At 51.1% G+C, this 20,702-nt stretch overlaps 1 protein-coding gene across 2 annotated transcripts in view; it reads right to left on the reverse strand.

The window, feature by feature from the left end:
- IGF1R (insulin like growth factor 1 receptor) overlaps window positions 1–20,702 on the reverse strand; it is a 310,595-nt gene that overhangs the window by 39,132 nt on the left and 250,761 nt on the right. For both annotated transcript variants that reach the window (XM_045448754.1, XM_045448755.1), the window contains 8 exons: window positions 18,468–18,682; window positions 16,160–16,286; window positions 13,924–14,162; window positions 11,305–11,472; window positions 10,944–11,148; window positions 5,527–5,810; window positions 3,908–4,044; window positions 3,262–3,421 (listed from right to left, as the gene is read on the reverse strand). In XM_045448754.1, the coding sequence (XP_045304710.1) occupies window positions 3,262–3,421; window positions 3,908–4,044; window positions 5,527–5,810; window positions 10,944–11,148; window positions 11,305–11,472; window positions 13,924–14,162; window positions 16,160–16,286; window positions 18,468–18,682 (1,535 nt within the window). The remainder of the gene's footprint in view (window positions 1–3,261; window positions 3,422–3,907; window positions 4,045–5,526; window positions 5,811–10,943; window positions 11,149–11,304; window positions 11,473–13,923; window positions 14,163–16,159; window positions 16,287–18,467; window positions 18,683–20,702) is intronic.

Here is a 20,702-nt window from a genome sequence, read left to right on the forward strand (position 1 = left end):
AGGCCCTGCAGTGAACCGATCAGATTTGTGTCTGGAGAGATGGCTGTGCGTGAGGCCAGCCTGCAGCGGGCTGGCAGCATGGAGGAGGCACTGCGGGTCCTGGAGGGGCTGGGCCAGGGGGCGGGGACCTTGGTTTGTGCTGCGTTATCTAGCCCAGACCTCACAAAGAGACCACTGGTCCTTTTCTATAGAAGAAGACTCCCAGAGGTGACCTGAACTCCCCAAGGGTCACACAGGCAGCTGGTAAGCCATGGTCCTGGGATTGGGAGGGTACAGGCTTCCTGTACCCACAGCTCAGAGCTGCCCCAAAAAGCAAGCACCTGAAGTGGTGGCAACAGGGGTTGGATTTCAGTGGCAAACGAGAGGCTGAATCAATGTGACAGGGGGCGGGGGGTGGGGGTTGCTGAATGAGAAATGGGTGGCTGCGGAGAAAGAAAAGGTGGGGAATGGCTGTAACGGTCCAGGCTTGGGTGGGGCATGGATTATGGTGCCACTCACTGACCTTGGGAACAGAGGCCAGAGAGATACTCTGAGGGTAGCAGCTGTGATTTTGGTTTTGTGCACGAGGAGTTCGAGTCTGAGGTACGCGAGCAGGGGAGGGGCAGACAGAGAGGGAGACACAGAACCCGAAGCAGGCTCCAGGCTCTGAGCTGTCAGCACAGAGCCTGACGCGGGGCTCGAACTCACAACAGTGAGACCATGACCTGAGCCAAAGTTGGATGCTTAACTGACTGAGCCACGCAGGAGCCCCAAGCTATTGTACTTTTAAAATTAAAGACATTTTGGGGGTGTCTGGGTGGCTCAGTCGGGTGAGTGTCCGACTCTTGATTTCAGCTCATGATCCCGAGGTCATGGGATCGAGCCTGGTGTTGGGCTCTGCGCTGAGCATGGAGCCTGCTTAAGATTCTCTCTCTCTCTCTCTCTCTCTCTCTCTCTCTCTCTCTGCCCCCTCCCCCTCTCATGCTCTCTCTAAAATAAAAAAAAAAATTAAAGGCATTTTTTATCAGATAGCTCTCAGAAATGGATTCAGTCTCCTGCATTTTCCAATTCTTGAAAATACTCTCAAGTTATCACTGCCTTTGGGAAGTCAGTAGAGTTTTAGTTTTTCTTCCCAAGGACTATTTCTTATATTTGTATCACTGATACTACCGGTCAGGCTGTACCGTGTTCTTTCTGAGTCCCACATTTCAACGGGGACATGGACAAACGGGAACACAGCCAGAGAAGAACAAAATGATTAGACGGGTAGAAAATTGGTCTCTGAGACTGGGGCTACAAGAAAGGGCCAAAAGACCAGAGATTATTTAGTCTGGAGAAGAAAAGTCTGGAGAGTAATTTAATAGTTTTCAAGCACATGAAGGGCTCCTTAAAGGACAGCAGTTGCCAGAAAGCCTTGTAAAGCTTCTGTCTCCTCTGAGGATTAAACAGGAGGAAGAGACACTGCACTGGGACAGGAGAGTCTTGTCTGACATGAGGACAAACTTCCCAGCAGCAAAGCGGGCATGCAGATTTAATTTTCCTGCAGTAGATGTCAACTTCTGCTGCAAAGAGTCCATCAGAGGGACTCCCGGTTTCCAGTGGGAACCTAGCACTCACGGGGTTAACGATGGGGTAGCCATGGCACAGAGGGCCTCGCCTTCTCTGAAGGTAAGTCAGAGCTGCTATTTCAACGGTCACAGCCTGATGCTCGACCGACCCCTACACTGAGGCTCTTGTTCCTAAGGGATGAGGAGAGGGGAGGGGAGAAGAGGAAGCTAGATGCTACTCTAGACAGAACTATGGTGAAGGTTCTAGCACTGGACTGGGTGGCACAGGCACACTGGTAAGAGCAGGGTAAGTGGACCCCATGGGGAGTTCAGACTACTTTAGTTGATGGAATAACCTGCCTCAGCTATCTGTTTACCCCTAAAACTTGAACCCAGGCACAGGGCCAGGCTCATAAAATGCTACCTTGAGGTCTGCAGTTCTATTCACTCCATTCTTCTGATATTTGTACTATTAGGATTTTCAAATACCTGTCTTTGGCTATTAGGCACTAACCAGGTGGACTGCTGGAATGGCTGAAGTCCGGAACTTAAAAACTCGGGGCGCCTGGGTGGCGTCCAACTTTAGCTCAGGTCATGATCTCATGGCTTGTAAGTTCAAGCCCCGCATGGGGCTCTGTGCTGACAGCTCAGAGCCCAGAACCTATTTTAGATTCTGTGTCTCCCTCTCTCTCTGCCTCTCTTCTGCTCGCCCTCTGTCTCTGTCTCTCTGTCAAAAATAAATAAAACATTAAAAAATTTAAAAAAAATTAAAATAAAAACCTCAGACAGCAAATCAGGGCAGCACAGAGGTGGATACTAGGAGGGACCAGGGAGGTGGGGACCATCCACTGGACCCAAAAGTAGCACCAGTAAGCAAGGTGGGTCTGTGCTTCCATGTGGGGCAGTAAGGAGTAGTGTTATGCCAAATTTGACCCCAGTATCTGAACATGAAATAATCTTAAAAAAAAACTGGGTTCCTAATTAGAAAGAGAAACTCAATATGGAAATGATAAGGAATATTTATGTCACCACAGAAAATACTGCATTTTCTTGGCGAACCAACCATAGGGCCCTTGGTGTACCTACACATTTTACAAAACTCAGTTTTAAAATCTGAAATCCTTGCCTAGAACGGCCTTCTAAGAATTCTGTCTTGTCAACGGTTTGAGCATAAAATCACAACATGGCCCAGTCTGGGTGCCAGCCGGCGAGCACTGGGCACATTCTACACGTGTTTGTGCTTTCAAAGTGCATCTGTAGTTTACTGGCAGGCAGGGAAGGGGACAAGCCTGTGATGCTACCACAAGGACTCCTCTCCTGGAACAGGCTGGACCGGAGGCCCCCAGATTTCTGTCACCCTTTAGGATTCGAAGCCCTGAATCTGAGCCCTAACTAGCAGCCCTAACTGGACAAGGGGCAGAATGGTCAACTCAGCACTTTGTAAAAATGCTTTGGACATTAAACACGTTGGAAGCAAAGGCCCCCTCAAAGGCCTCCCTGGAAAGGGGCTCTGACCCTCTCCCTGCCCCACAAGCGAGGTAGGAACCCTTAACAGCGGCGGCAGCCCAGCTGGAGCTCCCAAACGAGATGCCGGCAGAAGCACGACCCTTCTGAGATGTGCCCAACTCGGCTCCAACATGGAATCAGAAAGTCAGAGGGCCCGACAGCCCAGGCTTCCCCGGTCCCAGCCCAGCCTGCTTTCGGGGTTCCCAGCTACTCCCTCCGCAAGCCTTACTTTTGGCGGGGACGTAGAAGAACACGGGATCCGTCCACGACCCATTCCCAGAGAGAGAGGTGGCCTGGATCCGGGCGGTATAGTTCCCCGGGTTGAGCCGGTTAAGCTTGGCACCTCCATACTTCCGGTACTCCTGTCTGGATACACATTCCCGCTGATCCTGGGGGAAGAAAACATAGGTGCCAACTCCCCCACGAGCACGTGAGAAATGGGTGCCTCTTGCTACCCAGTGTCCCACATCCCACCCAACAGTGATCCTGATGTGCGAGAACAGGAAAGGAACCCAGTGTTGAATGGCCGCCTTCCAGTGACCATACACACACCCAAGTTGTAAACGAACTTTTCTTTCTTTCTTTCTTTGTAACCAAAAAGAGCTGCAGAAAGATTAAGGGTTACTGAGAGCAATCTATTCTGTGCCAGAAGATCGCTTTCTGCAAGGGGGATAGTTTCTTAAGGGCGAAAACAAGCCCACCTCCTCGCATACTCCGAGTGCTCTGGGCAGAGTGAGGGGCAGCAGGAAGACCTAAATCCTCGCTGACTTGTCTCTGTGGGTTATGGGGTTAAGTCCTCGGCTAACCGGGAGGCGACCTGTGCCATCGACTGGAATGGAAGCATAGCCAGGTACGGACCACCGCCCCACGCTTACCTCGATTTGTGATCCATATTTTATTTCATACATTAGAATCAGTCCATTGGGATTCTCAGGTTCCGGCCACTTTAAAAAGATGGAGTTTTCAGGCCTTGACTCCCAGGTCACCGGCCCAGGAATGTCGTCTGCTCCTTCTGCGCAACAATTTAAACAAGCGAGAGAGTCAGATTCGGGTACCCCTCGGCGGGGGTGGGGTGGAGGCTAACCTAAGAATCCCCTCCCCCCAGGCTGTGCCTGCAGGGCTGAGGGCGGTGGCCACACAGGTTCCTCCGAAGCTGGGTGCTCACACATCGCACCGGGTTTGGAACCCAAGCAATCTAATGACCTGTGGGGCTCAAGATGCCACAGTCCCTTCCCTCCCCTCAGACTCCCCACCCCCGGAAAAAAGCCTGCTACCTCTGGAGAAAGGAACCTATGCGATGCTGCAGAACAGAAGCAGCATCAAAAAGGCGCCTTGCAAGCAGAGGAGGCAGCAGCAAGCCTCCAGGCCGTGATGCGGACCCTTCCGAGTCTGCGTCTGCACACGGCAAATGCATCTTTTTTACGCGGGCATGAAGGACGGCCCGCAAGCTGGGCCTGTTGAGGAAGCCGCTGGGAAGCTCGTGCTGGGACCCAGCCCTCACAGCCACCATCAACTCCTCCAGCCACCAGGGAAGGCTGGGCGTTTGCTCTCTTGCTAAAGCAGCAGGGCAAGTGGTGAGCAAGAGTCACTGCGAGTTACAGCTGGCGAAGGCTCTGAGAAATGAGCTGGTCTGGGGCTCTCCTGGAAGGGTGGGGAAACTGAGGCCAGGGAGGCTGACAGCTGCTTCAAGACGTGCTGCATGTGAGCCCCAGGACTGGGCCCCCCTGCTAGACTCCAGTACTTCTGGGCTCCTTCTACCACCTGCTGTCCTGGCAGGAAAGAGAACTGGGCAGTTCACCTCTCCTTTTTTAAGAAACTTATTTATCTATTTTGAGAGAGAAATGCAGAAAGAGAAAATCCCAAGCAGGCTCTGTACTGTCAGCGCAGAGCCGGACACGGGGCTCAGTCTCACGAACTGTGAGATTAAGACCTGAGCCGAAATCAAGAGTCAGATGCGTAACTGACTGAGCCATCCAGGCGCCCCCTGTCCTTAAAGATGGATGGCAGTCTGAGTAACAGGCAGCTTCTAACTTCCAAGGGGAACGCAAAGACCAAACAGGAGGACTAAAGGCTACTCCAGCAGTTGACCTTGAGAAGCGACGGTCACTCTGAGTCAAGGCAGTTAACTGATTCCACCGGACCCCAGAACTCAGGAGGGACCGCGCAAATTTCCCTGTGCACAGATGGGGAAAAGGGCCGCGGGAATGCACGAGGCACCAAGGGGGAGGAAGAGAGTTGACCCTGAAGGGAGCTCCCTGTTCCTGAGTACTTTGTATAGACAGGCTGGGATGGGGGTGATGTCATTAGGAGCAGACAGACTCCCTTCCCTGAGCTGCTGGTCTACCATGCTGCCTACGTGACCACCGTTCTTTAATGAGCAGGATGGAGACTAAGGGTCATCGCCCGGGGTGTTCGACTCTGTGTCCACAAAACACAGGCTTCTCCACTGGGCCGTGAGTGAGTCAGGAGCAGGGTGAGTCGGATCACACTGTACCTGCAGGCATGGTTCTTGCAAAGACAAAGTTGGAGGCGCTGCAGCCCAGCTTCTCAGCCTCGTGGTTACAGCTGTGGATGTCAATGCGGTACAAAGTGAAAGGCCGGAGGTTAGAGATCACAGTTCTCTCCTTGTTATCCACTCTGCTCTCAAAGAAAGGGTATTCTGTCTCGAGCTCTTCGGGGTCTGTGATATTATAGGTGTCTGCCACCGTGATGTTCCTGCTTCGGCTGGACATGGTGGTGTTGGTGACTTGTGTGACATCTCTCCGCTTCCTTTCAGGTCTGTCAGGAAGAGAGAAACTTGGCTGGTAAGTGCTTCTGCCTCTTTGGTCCTTTCTATGACTTGGGTTAGAGTACCGGAAAGAAAAGAAAAATCTTCACTTTGGATAAAAGGAACTATTCAGCCCCTTTGGATGAGAACCAACAAGTAATACGGGGATTTCCTCCGTTATTTATTTTGCTTTCTCTACTCTGCAAACCTCAGAATCGGCACACAGACTGCTCCCCTGGCTCCCAGAGTAGTGACTCAACTGTACCTAGAGGCAAACAAAGGTCTCAGCCACTCCTGGCTCTGCAGTATCCTGGCTGTTTCATCACAATGTCCATGCTCCCTGGTCCACAGACCTTATGGTTAAACATTAACGGTGACCGACTTGCTGGCCACACTAAGGTTTATTAGGGGGTGAGGTGGGAGGGGGCAGAGGGGGTTCAAAGGCCTGTGGTGGTGGCTTCGCCGGCCCCCTTTGACTGTGGAAATAAAGATACCAGGCAGCGAGCCCTTGCTTGGACCCCCTGACCCTTCCCTCTGGGGCTCCCGCTGAACCCCCTCTTCCTCTGAGACCCCATTGTCTCTATTTCTCACACTCCTGGAGGTCTTTCCAGCCTGGTTTTGCCTCCCACTCAGCAGTGACCTCCTATGGCCTCTCCAAGGCTCTGCTTTAACAGGGGCAGAGTCACCGCCGTGGACTTGACTAGGGCTTAGAACAATAGCTACACAAAGCAACAGGACAGCAAAACACAAATCAAAAGAAAAGAATGTCTACACCCCAAAGGGCAGACGAACGGTCCAAGCAGCTGGCGTTGCAGGGTGGGGGGGTGGTATGAAAAAAATGGTTTTGGGCTTTCCCAAGAAACCTTAGTGTTTATTTTTGAGAAAGAGAGAGAGAGAGAGAAAGAGAGAGAGAGGGAGGAAGGGAGGGTCAGGCAGAGAGAGAGGGGGACACAGAATCTGAGGCAGGCTCCAGGCTCTGAGCTGTCAGCCAGAGCAAAACACGGGGCTCACGAGCCACAAGATTATGCCCTGAGCTGAAGTGGGACGCTTAGCTGACTGAGCCACCCAGGCACCCCTCCCCCAAAAAGCCTTAAAAAGAAGCTCCTAGCATTTACAGGAACCAACAGCAACAGAACATGAGAGTAAACACCCAGACAAGAAACAGCCACTCTCAGGTCAGCCACCGGAAACGGTGGGGAAGAGGGTGCTGTCCGTTCCATACGGAGGCTGTCAGCAGGCATCACTTATCCTGTGCACGGGCACAGGGCGGGGAGCAAACAGAACAAATCTCATCTGGAAGAAAACTAAGAGCCCAAGGCAAGGAGAAAGAACAGAAGACAGGAATGCTCACCAGTTCTCATGTAGGGGAGAAAGCGGAAGGCCCACAGGGAGACAGGGCACCTGGGAAGCCATTCATGCTCTCACTGCCACTCAGCAGGCTTCCTGTGGGTCCTTATTTGCCATGAAGTGAAAAACTTGGAAAGGAAGAGCAGGGCGCTTGGGGAAAGGGCCTCTGGCTCCCCAGTCCGCCCGACCCAAACGCCATCACCACTCTTGTGCAGTGACCCACTAGGCCCCACCCAAACACAAACTGTTCAACCCAGATAGACTCCTTCCGCCAGGAAGAAAACCGTGGGGTCAGGCCGTGTACTCATGGCCCCACTGCATTTACTTTCATAATACTGGGGGAGGAAAGATTAGGAAACGAGGCGGATAATCTCCTGTCCTCACAACCTGCACACCAGCCAACCTTCCTGGAACAGAAGGACACAAGAAACTACGTTAATTACTAGGGAGATCTTTTTTGAACCTACCAGAACTAACGTCCTACATTCTCTTCAAAACCAATGCAACATATAAAACCAACACAACACCCAATTACATCTGTAAGAAAGAAGTTGCCTGGGCTTAATCCACTGCAAATAATCCTGTGCCCAAACCCCTCCTGCAGCCCATCCCCATTTACCTGGGATTACACCATCAAGTTCAGTCAAGCTGATTTCTAAACACCACACTTTTGGAGACTGCAGAGCTCTTACTAATGGCACCAAGTTAGGGACTGGGGGAAGGGAGGCCACATGGGACATTATCAGGAAGACAAGGTATGGCACAAGCAGAATGGCATGCCCATGATTCTTTGTAAACAGCCACATTTCCAAATGGTGTGAACGACAGCCTCACCGTCCGCTTTCCAAACCACTCCAACTCCATCAGGTAACCTACTCCATTGGAAAATCTTTCACTCTTCAACACCTGCCAATGTTTGCTACTGAAACCCAACTATGTGATTTAAAAAATGAAGGCAGGGGAGCCTGGGTGGCTCAGTTGGTTAAGCATCTGACTCTTGATCTCAGCTCAGGTTGTGATCTTGTGGTTCGTGGGTTCAAGCCTGGAGTCAGGCTCTGCGGTGATGGCACAGAGCCTGCTTGGGATTCTGTCTCTCCTTCTCTCTATCCCTCCCCTGATCACATTCCCTCTCTCTCTCAAAATAAATAAATAAACTTTAAAAAAAAATGAAGGCAGTGGTCAATAAAAGGCATTCACCGCCGAATACTGACTCCAGAAAGCACTTTACAAACTCTGTTGTCCATTCTACTTCAAACCATATGGGACACACTGGACAATATGTAACATACTAAATCTAACTTGACTGGTTTTAGCGCCCCCCCCCCCCCCACCCACCCAATAGATTGTTCTTAGAATGAATTAAAAGAAATAAAAATCATCTTTGGATAATTTAGTTCTAAAACAGAAAACCTTCCTTGATGATTCAGTCATTCTGCCACACAGACTATTCCTTCTACCCGAATTCTATTGCAAATTGTGTGGACATCAGATTTATGCCCTCGGTAGGAGGCATTAAAAATAAAATGAAGTTCTTATAAATTGGGGCTGCTCACCAAAAGCAAATATGGTATTTATATTCCTCCTATGAGAAGACAGACTAGCAGGTCAGACTTGTCCTAGAAGAGAGAATGTCAGGGTGCAGGCATTCATCAGGGGGAATCTGGCACGGGAGAAACTTAGTTTTGAATTCAACAACACAAGCACGATGCATTAATCGTATCTGTGTCAACCACAACTCTGCTTTCACATTGCCCGATCTTGTGTTTCACATCTAATGAGGGGGAAAAAAAAAAAAAAAGTACTGCCTTGAAACTACAAACTGAAAGCTCGGGGCCCTTTAGCAAAACTTTCCCAAAGCCTGGACTCACAACCTGAGCTTCTGGCAGGTCAGTGGGACAGCAACGTAGCCGATAGCTTTTGCTGGAGAATAAACAGAGAACTCCTGCCCAGCCTGTTTGGGACACTCTCAATTCACCCTCTTCTGTGTCCACAGGAAGGGACACTAGCTGAGCCTCTGCTGGCATGGGGGAGATGGCCCATGTTGAGAGGCAATGTCACCAAGGGCAGGAACCCTGGTGTGTGGCAAGAGGGGGCCAGCTCCCAAATAGACTGTTAATTAATTAGGCTGCTGGAGAAGTCGCTAAGCCTGAATTCGAGTTTCTCATCTTTGAGCTCCTCAAACATTCTTATTCTTGGAACTACGCGTGACATACAGACAACGTGGATTAGCACTTGAACCGCAGCCCTATAATCTACCAGGCAAATCGGAGCATCTGCAGCGGGGCGGGTCAAGAGGACCCACCGTGGGCTCTCACAACTCCCTAGAGAGCACAGGAGGGGCAGACAGCCACTAAGCGACGAAGGGCTTCATTCTGAAAAGGAAAGGATGCCTGCACTCTAAAAGGTCTTTTTTTCATATTTTCATGATTTTTCAAAGTAAGATGGCTATCTTTGACTATTACACAAACATTAGGAAGGTCACTTGACAGAGAAAATCACTTTAAAAGCAACTTTATTGACACAACTAAGTAAGCCTTTAAAGGCAAGGTAATTACAGAATAAACAGAAGCCACAGGCTTCTGGTGCCTCTCAGGGTCGGTGGCAGGAAGAACAGTGATCTGAGAACATGCTTGGCAGGGGGCTGGAGGCTGGGGCACTATGGGGACCGAGGAACGTGCAGCTCACAGGAGCAGCACTGGTCTGAATCCAGTTCCACTGTCCACATTTCAGGCAGGAGGCAAACTCCACTTTATAATCTTCTTAGAAATTTCTTTTAATGTTTATTGATTTTTGAGAAAGAGAGGAGAGAGTGAGGAGAGAGAGAGACAGAAAGAGACAGAGAGAGAGAGACAGAGAGGGACAGAATGAGTGGGGGAGGGGCAGAGAGTGAGGGAGAGGGTCTGAAGCAGGTTCTGTGCTGTCAGCACAGAGCCCAACATGGGGCTTGAACTCACAAACTGTGGGATCATGGCCTGAGCCGAAGTTGAACGCTCAACCGATTAAGCCACCCAGGTACCCCCACACTATAAACTTTCAGGAGAAAGAGGGAGACGAGGACCACTACTCTATTTCCGTCTCTTTCACAGACATCACAGGGCTACCCTGCTGGACTCCCCTCCACTTTTTTTATACTATTTTTTAGTGTGGTAAAATAAAATTGTTAAAAAAAACCCCAAAGTTTTCATTTTTTAATGTTTACTTATTTTTGAAAGAGAGAGAGACACAGCCAGTGGGGGGAGCAGGGAGGGGAGGCAGAGGATCCCTAGCAGGCTCCACGTTGATAGCAGAGAGCCCGATGCGGGGGCTCGAACTCATGAACGACCTGAGCTGAAGTTAGACGCTTAACCGACTAAGCCACCCAGGCGCCCTCGTGAAGTTGGACCCCTTTGAAAGCTCACTCTGGTTTTCTGCCTCTTGAGTCACTCCTCCTTAGCCAGGCTCGAGAGGCAGCAGGGAGAAGTGGGATGGGCCAGAGGGGCTCTCCCCTACGCCTTGCAGAGTGCCCTTCCCTGTCCCCACAGCCAAGGGAGCCCACCTGCCCTCTGCAGGAGGCTGTGTGGCTGAGGCAGCGGCGTCATCACGCGAACGGCCCCCGACAGCATGAGCCCTCCGCCCCCTCCCCTTCCCTCCAGGGCGACCCGGCTTCCCCAGGCCCTCCACTCAACCAAATGGACACCTTGTTTTGTTGTTTCCCCCTTGACGGCTCTGGGGTTCTGCAAACCACCCCGCTGGAGAGAAAGCAACAGAACCCGCCTGGGGAGCGCCAGCCTGGGGACGTTTTCAAAGGACGCCGGTACCTGGGCACAAAGATGGAGTTGTGCAGGAAGTTCTCGAAGACTTTACGGTACTCAGCCTCCTCCTTCTCCGCCTGCTTCTCGGCCTCGGTTTTGGGGCAGGCACAGCAAGGCCCCTTCTCTCCGCCGCACACTTCGGTCTTGGGGTTCTCGGTCACCTCCTCGACGTCAATGGTGCCATCGGCATACTTCCTGATGGGGATTTTGTCTGCTCGGGAGAGAGAAGGCCAACAGGAGCGGAAATGAAAGCCAAGTCACAGACGTTGGTGGCTGTCAGCGCCTTTAATGGAGAACGGAGCCGGCTTCACGGGGTCGCTCAGACGACGGGGGCTGGGCTGCGGGTCCCCCCACCCTCCGCCCTCACCTTTGGAGCAGTAGTTGTGGCGGTAAAGGTAGCTGTCCTGGGGCTGCCGCTGCCACCTCACGATGTAGTAACTCAGGTTGCCGTTGGGCAGGGACGGCGGGTTCCACTTCACGATGAGCTGAGAAGAGGAGTTTGATGCCGAAAGAACATCCAGGGGAATGGAAGGAACTGGAAAGAGGGACAAAGGCCGTCAGGTACTCGCCGCGAACCAACCAGAAGCCGTGGGGGTGGCCCAGGGAAGGAGAGGGCGCGGACACGTGACATTAAAATGGAACCCTGTTTTGAAATCGTATGAATTTAAACGCCATCGCTTCTCTGTACGGTCTCTATCCTCAGGTCACCTCTGTGGAAACAAACAGGGCCGAGCTGCAAATGGAGACAGGGTTGTGGGGGCCACACCAGGGTTACAGTGGGTGACTTCGAATCTAATTGGAGCACCGGGTCTTTCTCATGGGTTACAACTGCCACTCTCCGAAGTGTTGGACTCTGGCAGTTTTGGTAAGAGGTGAAACGGACTGACTTACGTTTCATCTGAGATTTTGGAGCTCTGATAAACATGGCAAGATGCCAAAATGAGAGACGAAGTAGGAAAGGGCTGGAGTGTGTGTGAGACGAGTGGAGATAGAGGGCCCGCACGTCTCTCAATTCTATAACCACGTTCAGTGGAATGACTGAGACAGGAGTAGGAGAAGCAGTCTGCAAACTCAAATACACACAGAGCCCTGACTGCAAACATTGGACTGTTATCAGCCAAAGAACATTGATTTATAGGCAAAGCATAATAATCTGGTAAAGCTTTATTTACTATTGTCTCCCAAACCCAAACCCAAACCCAAACCCAAACCCAAACCCAAACCCAAACCCAAACTCAGAGGTGTCTCGTGTATGAAGGGCAAACACATCCCAGGACCACTGAAATCTTACTTTCCTTGGGTTCACAGGAAAACACTGATTTTCATGGGTTTTCCCAAGTGCAAGAGAACTCTCCACTGTATGTCACTTAAACAACATGGACATCCAAGCCGCTTTAAAATTTCAAAGGGGCAAAGACCTTGCGGGTACTTCAAAGCCCGTAACATGATACACAAGGTTCTGAACACCTGTCTGGAATGATGCTTTGGGGAAAAGTTGTGACTAGTGCCAGCTTTTTCAGGAGAAACATAACCACTGAATGCTCAGCCATTTTCAGGTTTCCAAAATCAAGTATTTCAAGAAAAAAACAGCTTACTCCAGATGTTTCAATGATAAGCGTCACAAAAAAGCAGAGGCAAAGGACCAGGTTTCCCCTCTGTCCCTACCATTTGTAAGGACAGGGGCCAAAATGTAGGGAAGTGGCTCAATTTGTATGGTGCTTAGTTTTCCATCTATGGGGAAAGGGAATAGGTTTCTTAAGTATTTGTCATAATGAGGAAAGATTCTTATTTTTCTCGAGCTGTCCACAATAAATGACTTCCAAACCTTAAGAAGAATAACTTGTTTTGTTGCCTTTGAATCTCTGCCACACTGCCCCACACCCAGGATCAGAAGCCTGTGCCAGATTTATTTCTCTAAACACTTCAGGGTCTGTGACATGATTGCGACCCCTTACGGGATCCCAGAGATGGAGCAGGGGAAGGGAGGAGAAAGCAGGCAATGCATAAGCCAAAGGTCTTCCCCATCAATGCTTTCCCTCACCCTGCCATTTCAGCATATTTTGTGCTACCTTATGGGTGTTTTAAAAAACAGCTCCCATCCAAGAATATGTATCATTGTCTTTAGAACTGATGTGCATTTTCCTACTTCAAAGCCGGTTTTTATATGCTTGGCTAACATGCACAAACGTTTCCTTTCATTACTTCCAGATCCTGGAGTTGAGAAATGAGGTGGTTAAGGAAATGAAGACAAAGAAAGGAGGAACATTTTCACCAGTGAATACTTGGAATGTTCACAACATACTCTGTCTGACGTTTTCCAAATTTTGTCTACCTCCTTGGAACCCTGGTCCCTACAGAATGAAGACAAAAAACCAACGAGCCATGTGAAAGTCCCGGAACACTAAATCAGCATGGAGGTTCAACTATGAAAATAAACAAGAGGGGGTGCCTGCGTGGTTCAGTCAGTTGAGTGTCTGAGTCCTGATTTCAGCTCGGGTCACGATCTTGTGGTTTGTGGGGTCGAGCCCTGCGTCGGGCTCTGCACTGACAGCGTGGAGCCTGCTTGGGATTCTCTCTCTCTCTGTCTCTCTGTTCTTCCCCTGCTCTCTCTCTCAAAATAAACTTAAAAAAAAAAAAAAAAGGGAAAATAAACAAGAAGGGTAAGCTATAGGGGGTTGGATCCTGGCTGGGTCGTCCAAAAAAACCAAGCCAGCACCCTGGAGGACCTGGGCTCACCAGCACAGGGCAGGTGAGTGATGGAAGGCACTACTGAATCCGAAAAATGGACCAGAGGAGCCTAGGGTTTTGGGACCGGGAAAAGAAAGGATACAGCATTATCTATTGATAAGAAAGGCACATAAAAGACAGACTGGTCCAAGGTAGAGAAAAACTATAGGCACATTCGTTGCTGGTCTGCTGCCCGGTTCCTGTGATAAACAAGCACAGTGAGCTCATGAAAAATGTGGGATGGGTGGTGCATGGATACCTGAAGCATTGGTGCGAATGTACAAGATTTCACTCTTGGCCCCGCGGATGTGGTCATTCTCCACCATGGTGAGGGTCACTGCCTTGACGTAAACAGCATACTGCGTCCAAGGCTTTAGTCCATGCAGTAAAATGCCAGGCTCGACGTCCTTGTTGGGAGGGAGGTCCACGTCTACCATGTTCCAGCTGTTGGAGCCACAGGCATCCTGGCCATCATACTCCGTGACGTTTTTAAAAGGTCTGAAAGACAACGGGTGAAGCTCAGAGAAAGGTTTCGGTCCCTGCCATCGAGGCGCTCAGAAGCCTTGCCCAGGGGCCGAGTATGTCACCCTTTCTGTAACAGGACTTCTAAATAAAACAATCAATCAATCGGATTTTTATAGAAGAAGAAAATGAAGCAACTGGTCCCAGGTTTCACCGTGGTTACAAACGCCCTATAGAACTGCAGCCTCTGCCTCAGGAAGGGTAAGTTCTCATTGTTACTGGGATTGCAGACACTGCTCCTTAAGAATATATGCAAATGTTGGGGCGCCTGGGGGGCTCAGTCGGTTAAGTGTCGACTTCGGCTCAGGCCAGGATCTCACGGTTTGTGGGTTCAAGCCCCGTGTCGGACTCTGCCGACAGCTCAGAGCCTGGAGCCTGCTTTGGATTCTGTGTCTCCCTCTCTCTTTCTGCCCTTCCCCCACTCACGCTCTGTCTCTCAAAAATAAATAAACATTGAAAAAAAAAGAATACAGGGGCACCTGGGTGGTTCAGTTGGTTAAGCATCCAACTTCGGCTCAGGTCATAATCTCACGTCCATGAGTTCGAGCCCCGAATCGGGCTCTGTGCTGATAGCTCAGAGCCTGGAGCTTGTTTCAGATTCTGTGCCTCCCCCTTTCCTTACCCCTCCCCTGCTCACACCCTTCTCTCTCTGTCTCTCAAAAATAAAAATGTTAGGGGCACCTGGGTGGCTCAGTCGGTTAAGCATCCGACTTTGGCTCAGGTCATGATCTCACAGTTCGTGAGTTCGAGCCCCGCGTCGGGCTCTGTGCTGACAGCTCAGAGCCTGGAGCCTGCTTCAGCTTCTGTGCCTCCCTCTCTCTCTGCCCCTCCCCTGCTCATGCTCTGTGTCTCAAAAATAAACAAACATAAAAAAAAAAAAAAAAAAAAAAAAAATGTTAAAAAATTAAAAAAAGAAAGACTACATGCAAATGCTATTTTTCTCTCTTCCAATTGTGGCACTTTTCACCATTAAAAAAAAAAACAAGTGTAATCATTTAATGCAAACATCAACTACTAATGAAAAATAACTTTTGGAGAAAAAGGACTTTTGCTACAGAAAAACCGCGTCTAAAATAGAGCTTCGGAAATCAAATTTGTTCACAAACAGTTGGGACGGCTTAAGTACCTTACTCACATACCCCTCCGTGTGGTCACAATGGAAGGCCATGAGTGACTCCCACGTGTAAACATGCTGAATGCGTAATAATCCCGAGACCTGCTTTCTCTACTGCTATGACCCTCCCCAGGACTCTGGCTCCGGCAGGGGAAAGGGGGCCAGATACTGCCATTGGTGGCTCTGGTTCCAGCCCCGGGGAAGCCAATCACTGGGGAAAGAGACCTATGGCATCACAGTGGGAGCCGGATAAGGAGGGTGACTAAGCAGGCTGGGGAAGCACTTGGACAAGAGGCAAAGGAAGGAAGAGGGAGACCCAACAAGAGCTTCCTTCTGGAGGAGGACGTCGTGGCTGCTGCAGCAGGTGTCACCTGAAGGCACAAAGCCCCCCACAGATGCTGGGAGAAATCATGAGAGGTTCAAAACATGGAGGTCAGTCTCTCCCTTTTCCGTCCCTAGTTCGGAGGGCTCATGACCTACAGCAGAGGACGGTGCCTTGGGGAGGGCCCGTGGGTAGAGGGACAGGAATAAGAGGACAGATTGGTCTGGGGGTCCCCTCCAGGGGAGCTGAGCATCCTGCACGGTGCAGGTGCTCCTGGGGTATGGCTTGGCGGGCACATCCGCTACCCCAGTTAATGGATGTCTGGACTAGCCTAATCCTCTAAAAAACAAACTTTGCTCTTTGGAGTTATTTTATTCCAACCCCTCTAACTACCCACCGGAGAACGAAAGGCCCCAAGCTGACACCGTAGTGTTGTGGCTGTCACCGTGGTGATGGATGTCACGTGACAGCCAGGGAGGGTGGGGAGGGTGGAGCACGGGCTTCCCCACCCACAGCCCTGCCCACGCAGAAACTCACGCCTCCTTGTAGTAGACGGTGAAGCTGATGAGGTCCCTGTAGTCAGGGGGCCGGTACCGGTGCCAGGTTATGATGATGCGGTTCTTCCACGTGGTCGTAGAGGTGAAGTGCAGGACGTCACTTTCACCTGGGGCGAAAGGTACATTTGTGAGTGACAGGGACGGACGTCCTTTCCCTCCGAGTGTCTGACAAGCCACCTGCCCCACACTGTTTCCCTCTTCTCCAAGGCTGGCTGTGCATGCTAATAAGCCCCTTTCTGGACTTCTCAGTGGCTCTCTTATTTCTACTAAGCACCCAGACGTGTTCCCACACGGAGCTGCGACCAGCTCGGTCCTTTGTTTTAGCACACTTGGCTGAGTTGGCCCTGCCCTGCAAGTCTGAGCCCGACAGGGAAGGGCTGCTTGACACAGCCAGGCACCTGTCCTTTCTGTTGAGCCCTAAGACGCGGCTGCCAAGGGGGCCAGGGAAGGTGAGCCCCGTAAGCTGGGCTGAATCTTCTGCGATAGGAGGGCACCTGCTCTGTAGTGTTAGGGGTCTCCGCCTGCTCCTGCTCAAGCAGCAGAGACGGGCTAACGGACCAGGTGTGCCACAGTGGGGCACTTTCAGTCTAAACGTGGTATCGGCCTGGAAGGACACGGAAGCTTCCCGGAGGCTCCAGCTGGGGCTGACATACCACCGGGAATGAAGTAAGCACTGACAAGAACAGTGTCACCTGGCAAAGCCCCCTGTGCTCCGTGGGACGCTGCTGGGGAGGTATGGCAGGGACCCAGCCCTGAGCCCCTGTCTTGTTCCTCTGGCCAGATTCAAAGGACCACGAGGACCGGGGAAGAGCTGCTGACCGCCTCACCTCAGGGAGACTCGGAGCCCTCCTACAGACTGTCCTTTCCTGCCTCTATTTGCCTGAATCCTGACGTACTCAGTAGGTGAAGCGCAGGCTGAAGGCAGTTAATACTAAAAAGTCAGGGGGCAAAATGTGCTGATGTGAGATCAGAAAAACACTGCAGTTCCCGCTCGAGGGTTATTTAAAGAGAAAACATGATTTTGTTTTCAATGGGAAAGAAACGGCTACCGTAGTCACAATCTGATAGGGCAGACCGGCTGAGTTGGAGGAGAACAGGGAGTCCGGCAGGGGCTGTGTGGGCATGTCAAGGACAAGGCGCTGGCTGCAAACACGCCATCCAGCCTTGCATCAGGCTTCTTCCCTCCAAAAACCCTTCCTGGGCAGTTTGAGTATCTACCGGGTAAATCCAGATGCCAGCAAAACTAATCAAATGCTAATAGTTTCTCGAACCTGCGTGTGCCGTGTGTGCACATGTGTGTGTACATCTTTGATCCTATAAATCACTCTCTTTTTTTTCCTAACACCCTTCCCTTATTAAAGGCCGAGGACAGAGAGACAATTTACTTTTAGAACTCTATCCACCTGAACAGAACCACATTTTCAAAAGCCACTTTACATACAGGGTTAGCTGAGAGATGTACTGCTACAGCTCAGATACGGGACCTTAAAGCTAAAAGTCATGTAACCATTGCAAGGTTATAATTACACTCTTCTAAATTTAAGAAAGCAGTGTCAATTCAGGGAGTCTACAGACTCTCTCCACCTTTCTCGTGTTGGGGTGTGAGTGAGGAGGAGGCCAAGTGAGAGACAGAGACCCCAGGGCCATGCGCTGGGCTTGGGGCTTAGCCCCCTCTGCCCTCAGGCTTCCCCTATGCTGTGGGCAGTGGAGCTGAGCTCGCTCCCTGGAGGGAACTAGCTCCTCTGTGACAAATAATCTGACCGTATGCCTATGCATTAAAAGACATTTAAATTGGGGCACCTGGGTGGCTTAGTCGGTTGAGCATCCAACTCTTGATTTCGGGTCAGGTCATGATAGCAGGGTCGTCGGATGGAAAGCCCCACGTTGGGCTGTGCACTGAACGTGGAGCCTGCTTAGGATTCTCCCTCTCTCTCTCTATCTCTCTCTAATATATATAATATATATGTATTATATATAATATACACATATAATACACATACTTTATATATGTATAAAATACATGGACATTTAACTCTGCATTCTGTAAGCACTTCTGGAAAAATGTGTAGGAACCTATTTATAAACGTGTAGTGCATTCATCTAGATGCTAAGGGAGAAGCACGAACATGAACGTGTCATGCATCTGCCCTGCTACCGACTCTGAACATACACACGTGTGAGCAAAGTGCTAGTTAAGGAGGCCTCGTGTCCCCCCACCCCCAAGTGAAGCGAGGAGGGGACCACAAACGGAGCCGCTGTTCTAGACCGGAGGAGGAGGGGCCACTCACAGGAGGCTCGCTCTCCGTTGTTCCTCGTATTGATGTCCCCTTTGCTCTGGCGCCCCTTAGTCCCGGTCACCTCCTCCATGCGGTAAATTTCGGAGACGCACAACTTGGGGTTGAAAGCAAAGTACATCTTCCCAGCTTTGATGGTCAGATTGCGGTGGCCCCAGTCCCAGAGCTGCTGCAGGTTCTGGTTGTCGAGGACATAGAAGGAGTAGTTCCTGGAAGCACAGAAACCACCGTGAGCTCTCCGGCCCTTGCCCAGTGTCCCCTCCCACCCACTGGCCGCGCCACACGGGCCCTCCTCCACACGTGGCTCCGGAACACGCTGCCTTTGCCAGTGAGAGATTTAGTCATTAATAGTGGGGAAGCGTGGACAGTTCCTGTTCACAACAGCAACCATCTGATTGCAGGACAGCGTACTGGAATCGGGAAGACACGAATTAATTTTAGGACCTCTATTACCAACAAAATGATGCCTCGCGTACCAGAGGGTGTTGCTGGAATCATTCCACAGAAAAGCCTTTGGGTATTTCTCTCAGAGCAGAGTATGTATAATGCACTTGAAGTCAGTCCACGGGAGAACAGACATGCTCGGCTACTCAACCGGAACAGCTTACATATTTGCTGTAGAAAGTCTGCCATCATCCTTGGGGGTAAATCCCACCCATGCCATCAGCGGTGTCTGATGGGGCAGGAGGCAGAATGGGGACAGGGAGCCAGACTCAGTGGTGGACCAGCCCTGGGCCTGCTCCCTCCTCCAGATTCACCCCACCTTGAAAAGCCTCACCACCCGCCTTGGGAGAAGGTGGGGAAAGAGAAACCACCCCCGCTAAGGGCAGTCCCTCTGGGCCACATCATCCAGGCAACAGTGACTCAGTATCCAACACAAGGCTAGTGTGCACAAGGCTTGTTTTCCAAGTGCTGGGCTCCACTCCCAGAGTTTCTCATTAGTAGGTCTATGTGGGCCAAGAATCTGCATTGCTAACCTGCACCCTGCACCTCAGTGGTGCTGACACCTTCAGGTGCCAGGATCGCACCGGCAGAAGCACTGGTCTAACAGGTGCTGGGCACTGACAAGGGGCTGGAGGTCCAGAGCTGACCAAGTGAGTTATGGGCGGACACAGAAGCAGCGGCTCCACCTGTCGACTGAAGGGAAGATGGGAGGACAGCGGAATCAGCAACAGCTCTGGCTACCCAGAGAGAAATCCATGCTCCGGGAGGTGGGAGAGCAGACAGCTACAGCTTAGGGGTCTGGAGAAAGATCCACGCAATAACGCCCCTTTCTCCGGGTCCCTGGGGAAACCAGGCAGGCAGGACCTTGCTGCCCATCCAAGTCCTCTGGGCTGAAAGGTCAGCGCCACATGGACCTTGAACCTGTCTTCTCCCCCTCCTGGTCCCCAGCCTCAGGCTCTATCTGGGGCTCACTCGAGCACTTTATACAAAACGGAATTGGTACAGCACTGTGAGCTATTTCTAAGATCCACTTAAGGATCCAGTACACAAACTGCCGGGAAGAAAGGATCCAGCCCCCTTTCCAGGGCCAAGAGAGCCAGACAGAAGTGTAAAGCCCTCTTCTGCCCTAGAGGCTGTGTCCATGGGCCCCTCTCTGCACCTGGTGAGGCTCTTCATGTATACTCAGACCAGGACCTCCACCCGCCTCGTCAATCCCCAGCCTGAGTCTCATTCATTAAGAAAGCAAAACTTATGGTTAAAATGCTGCCAAGCAGACTTGTGATGCATTCATGGGAATTCACAAGGGAGTTTGGAGACAGGGGTTCAGGACTACAAATGCCATGAATGAGCCACGTAGCCATAGGCAGTTCACTTAGAACTTTCTGTAGCCATCAGTCTGGTTCACTCACAGGACTAGGAGGGTATGAACACACAGTCAGGACAACAAGGGGTATGAACATCTGAGCTCCCTGTTGGTTTTAGGAGTCCAAGACCCTAATGCCCGGGAGAAGTCACAACGCTGAGCTGGAATCTGCCCCACCAGCCTGAGCCCAGCCCCCCCGACAAGCACTGGGCGCTGTCCGTCCACACACGTGCAGGGGTGGTGGTGGTGGGAGTCCTGCCCACACAGGGTCCAGTGGGCCAAGTAAGTCCAAAAGCAGCACCTCTCAAACCAAACCAGGCTCCTCACTAATCCACCCTGAGGTCCCCTGACACATTCATGGCCACCAAACCAGGTGGCCAAAACTTGTGAGGCAGTAATACTTTCCTTTCGGGAAGAGCTCA

The sequence above is a fragment of the Leopardus geoffroyi genome, chromosome B3 (genome assembly GCF_018350155.1).
Source record: "Leopardus geoffroyi isolate Oge1 chromosome B3, O.geoffroyi_Oge1_pat1.0, whole genome shotgun sequence".
Taxonomy (NCBI): Eukaryota; Metazoa; Chordata; class Mammalia; order Carnivora; family Felidae; genus Leopardus; species Leopardus geoffroyi.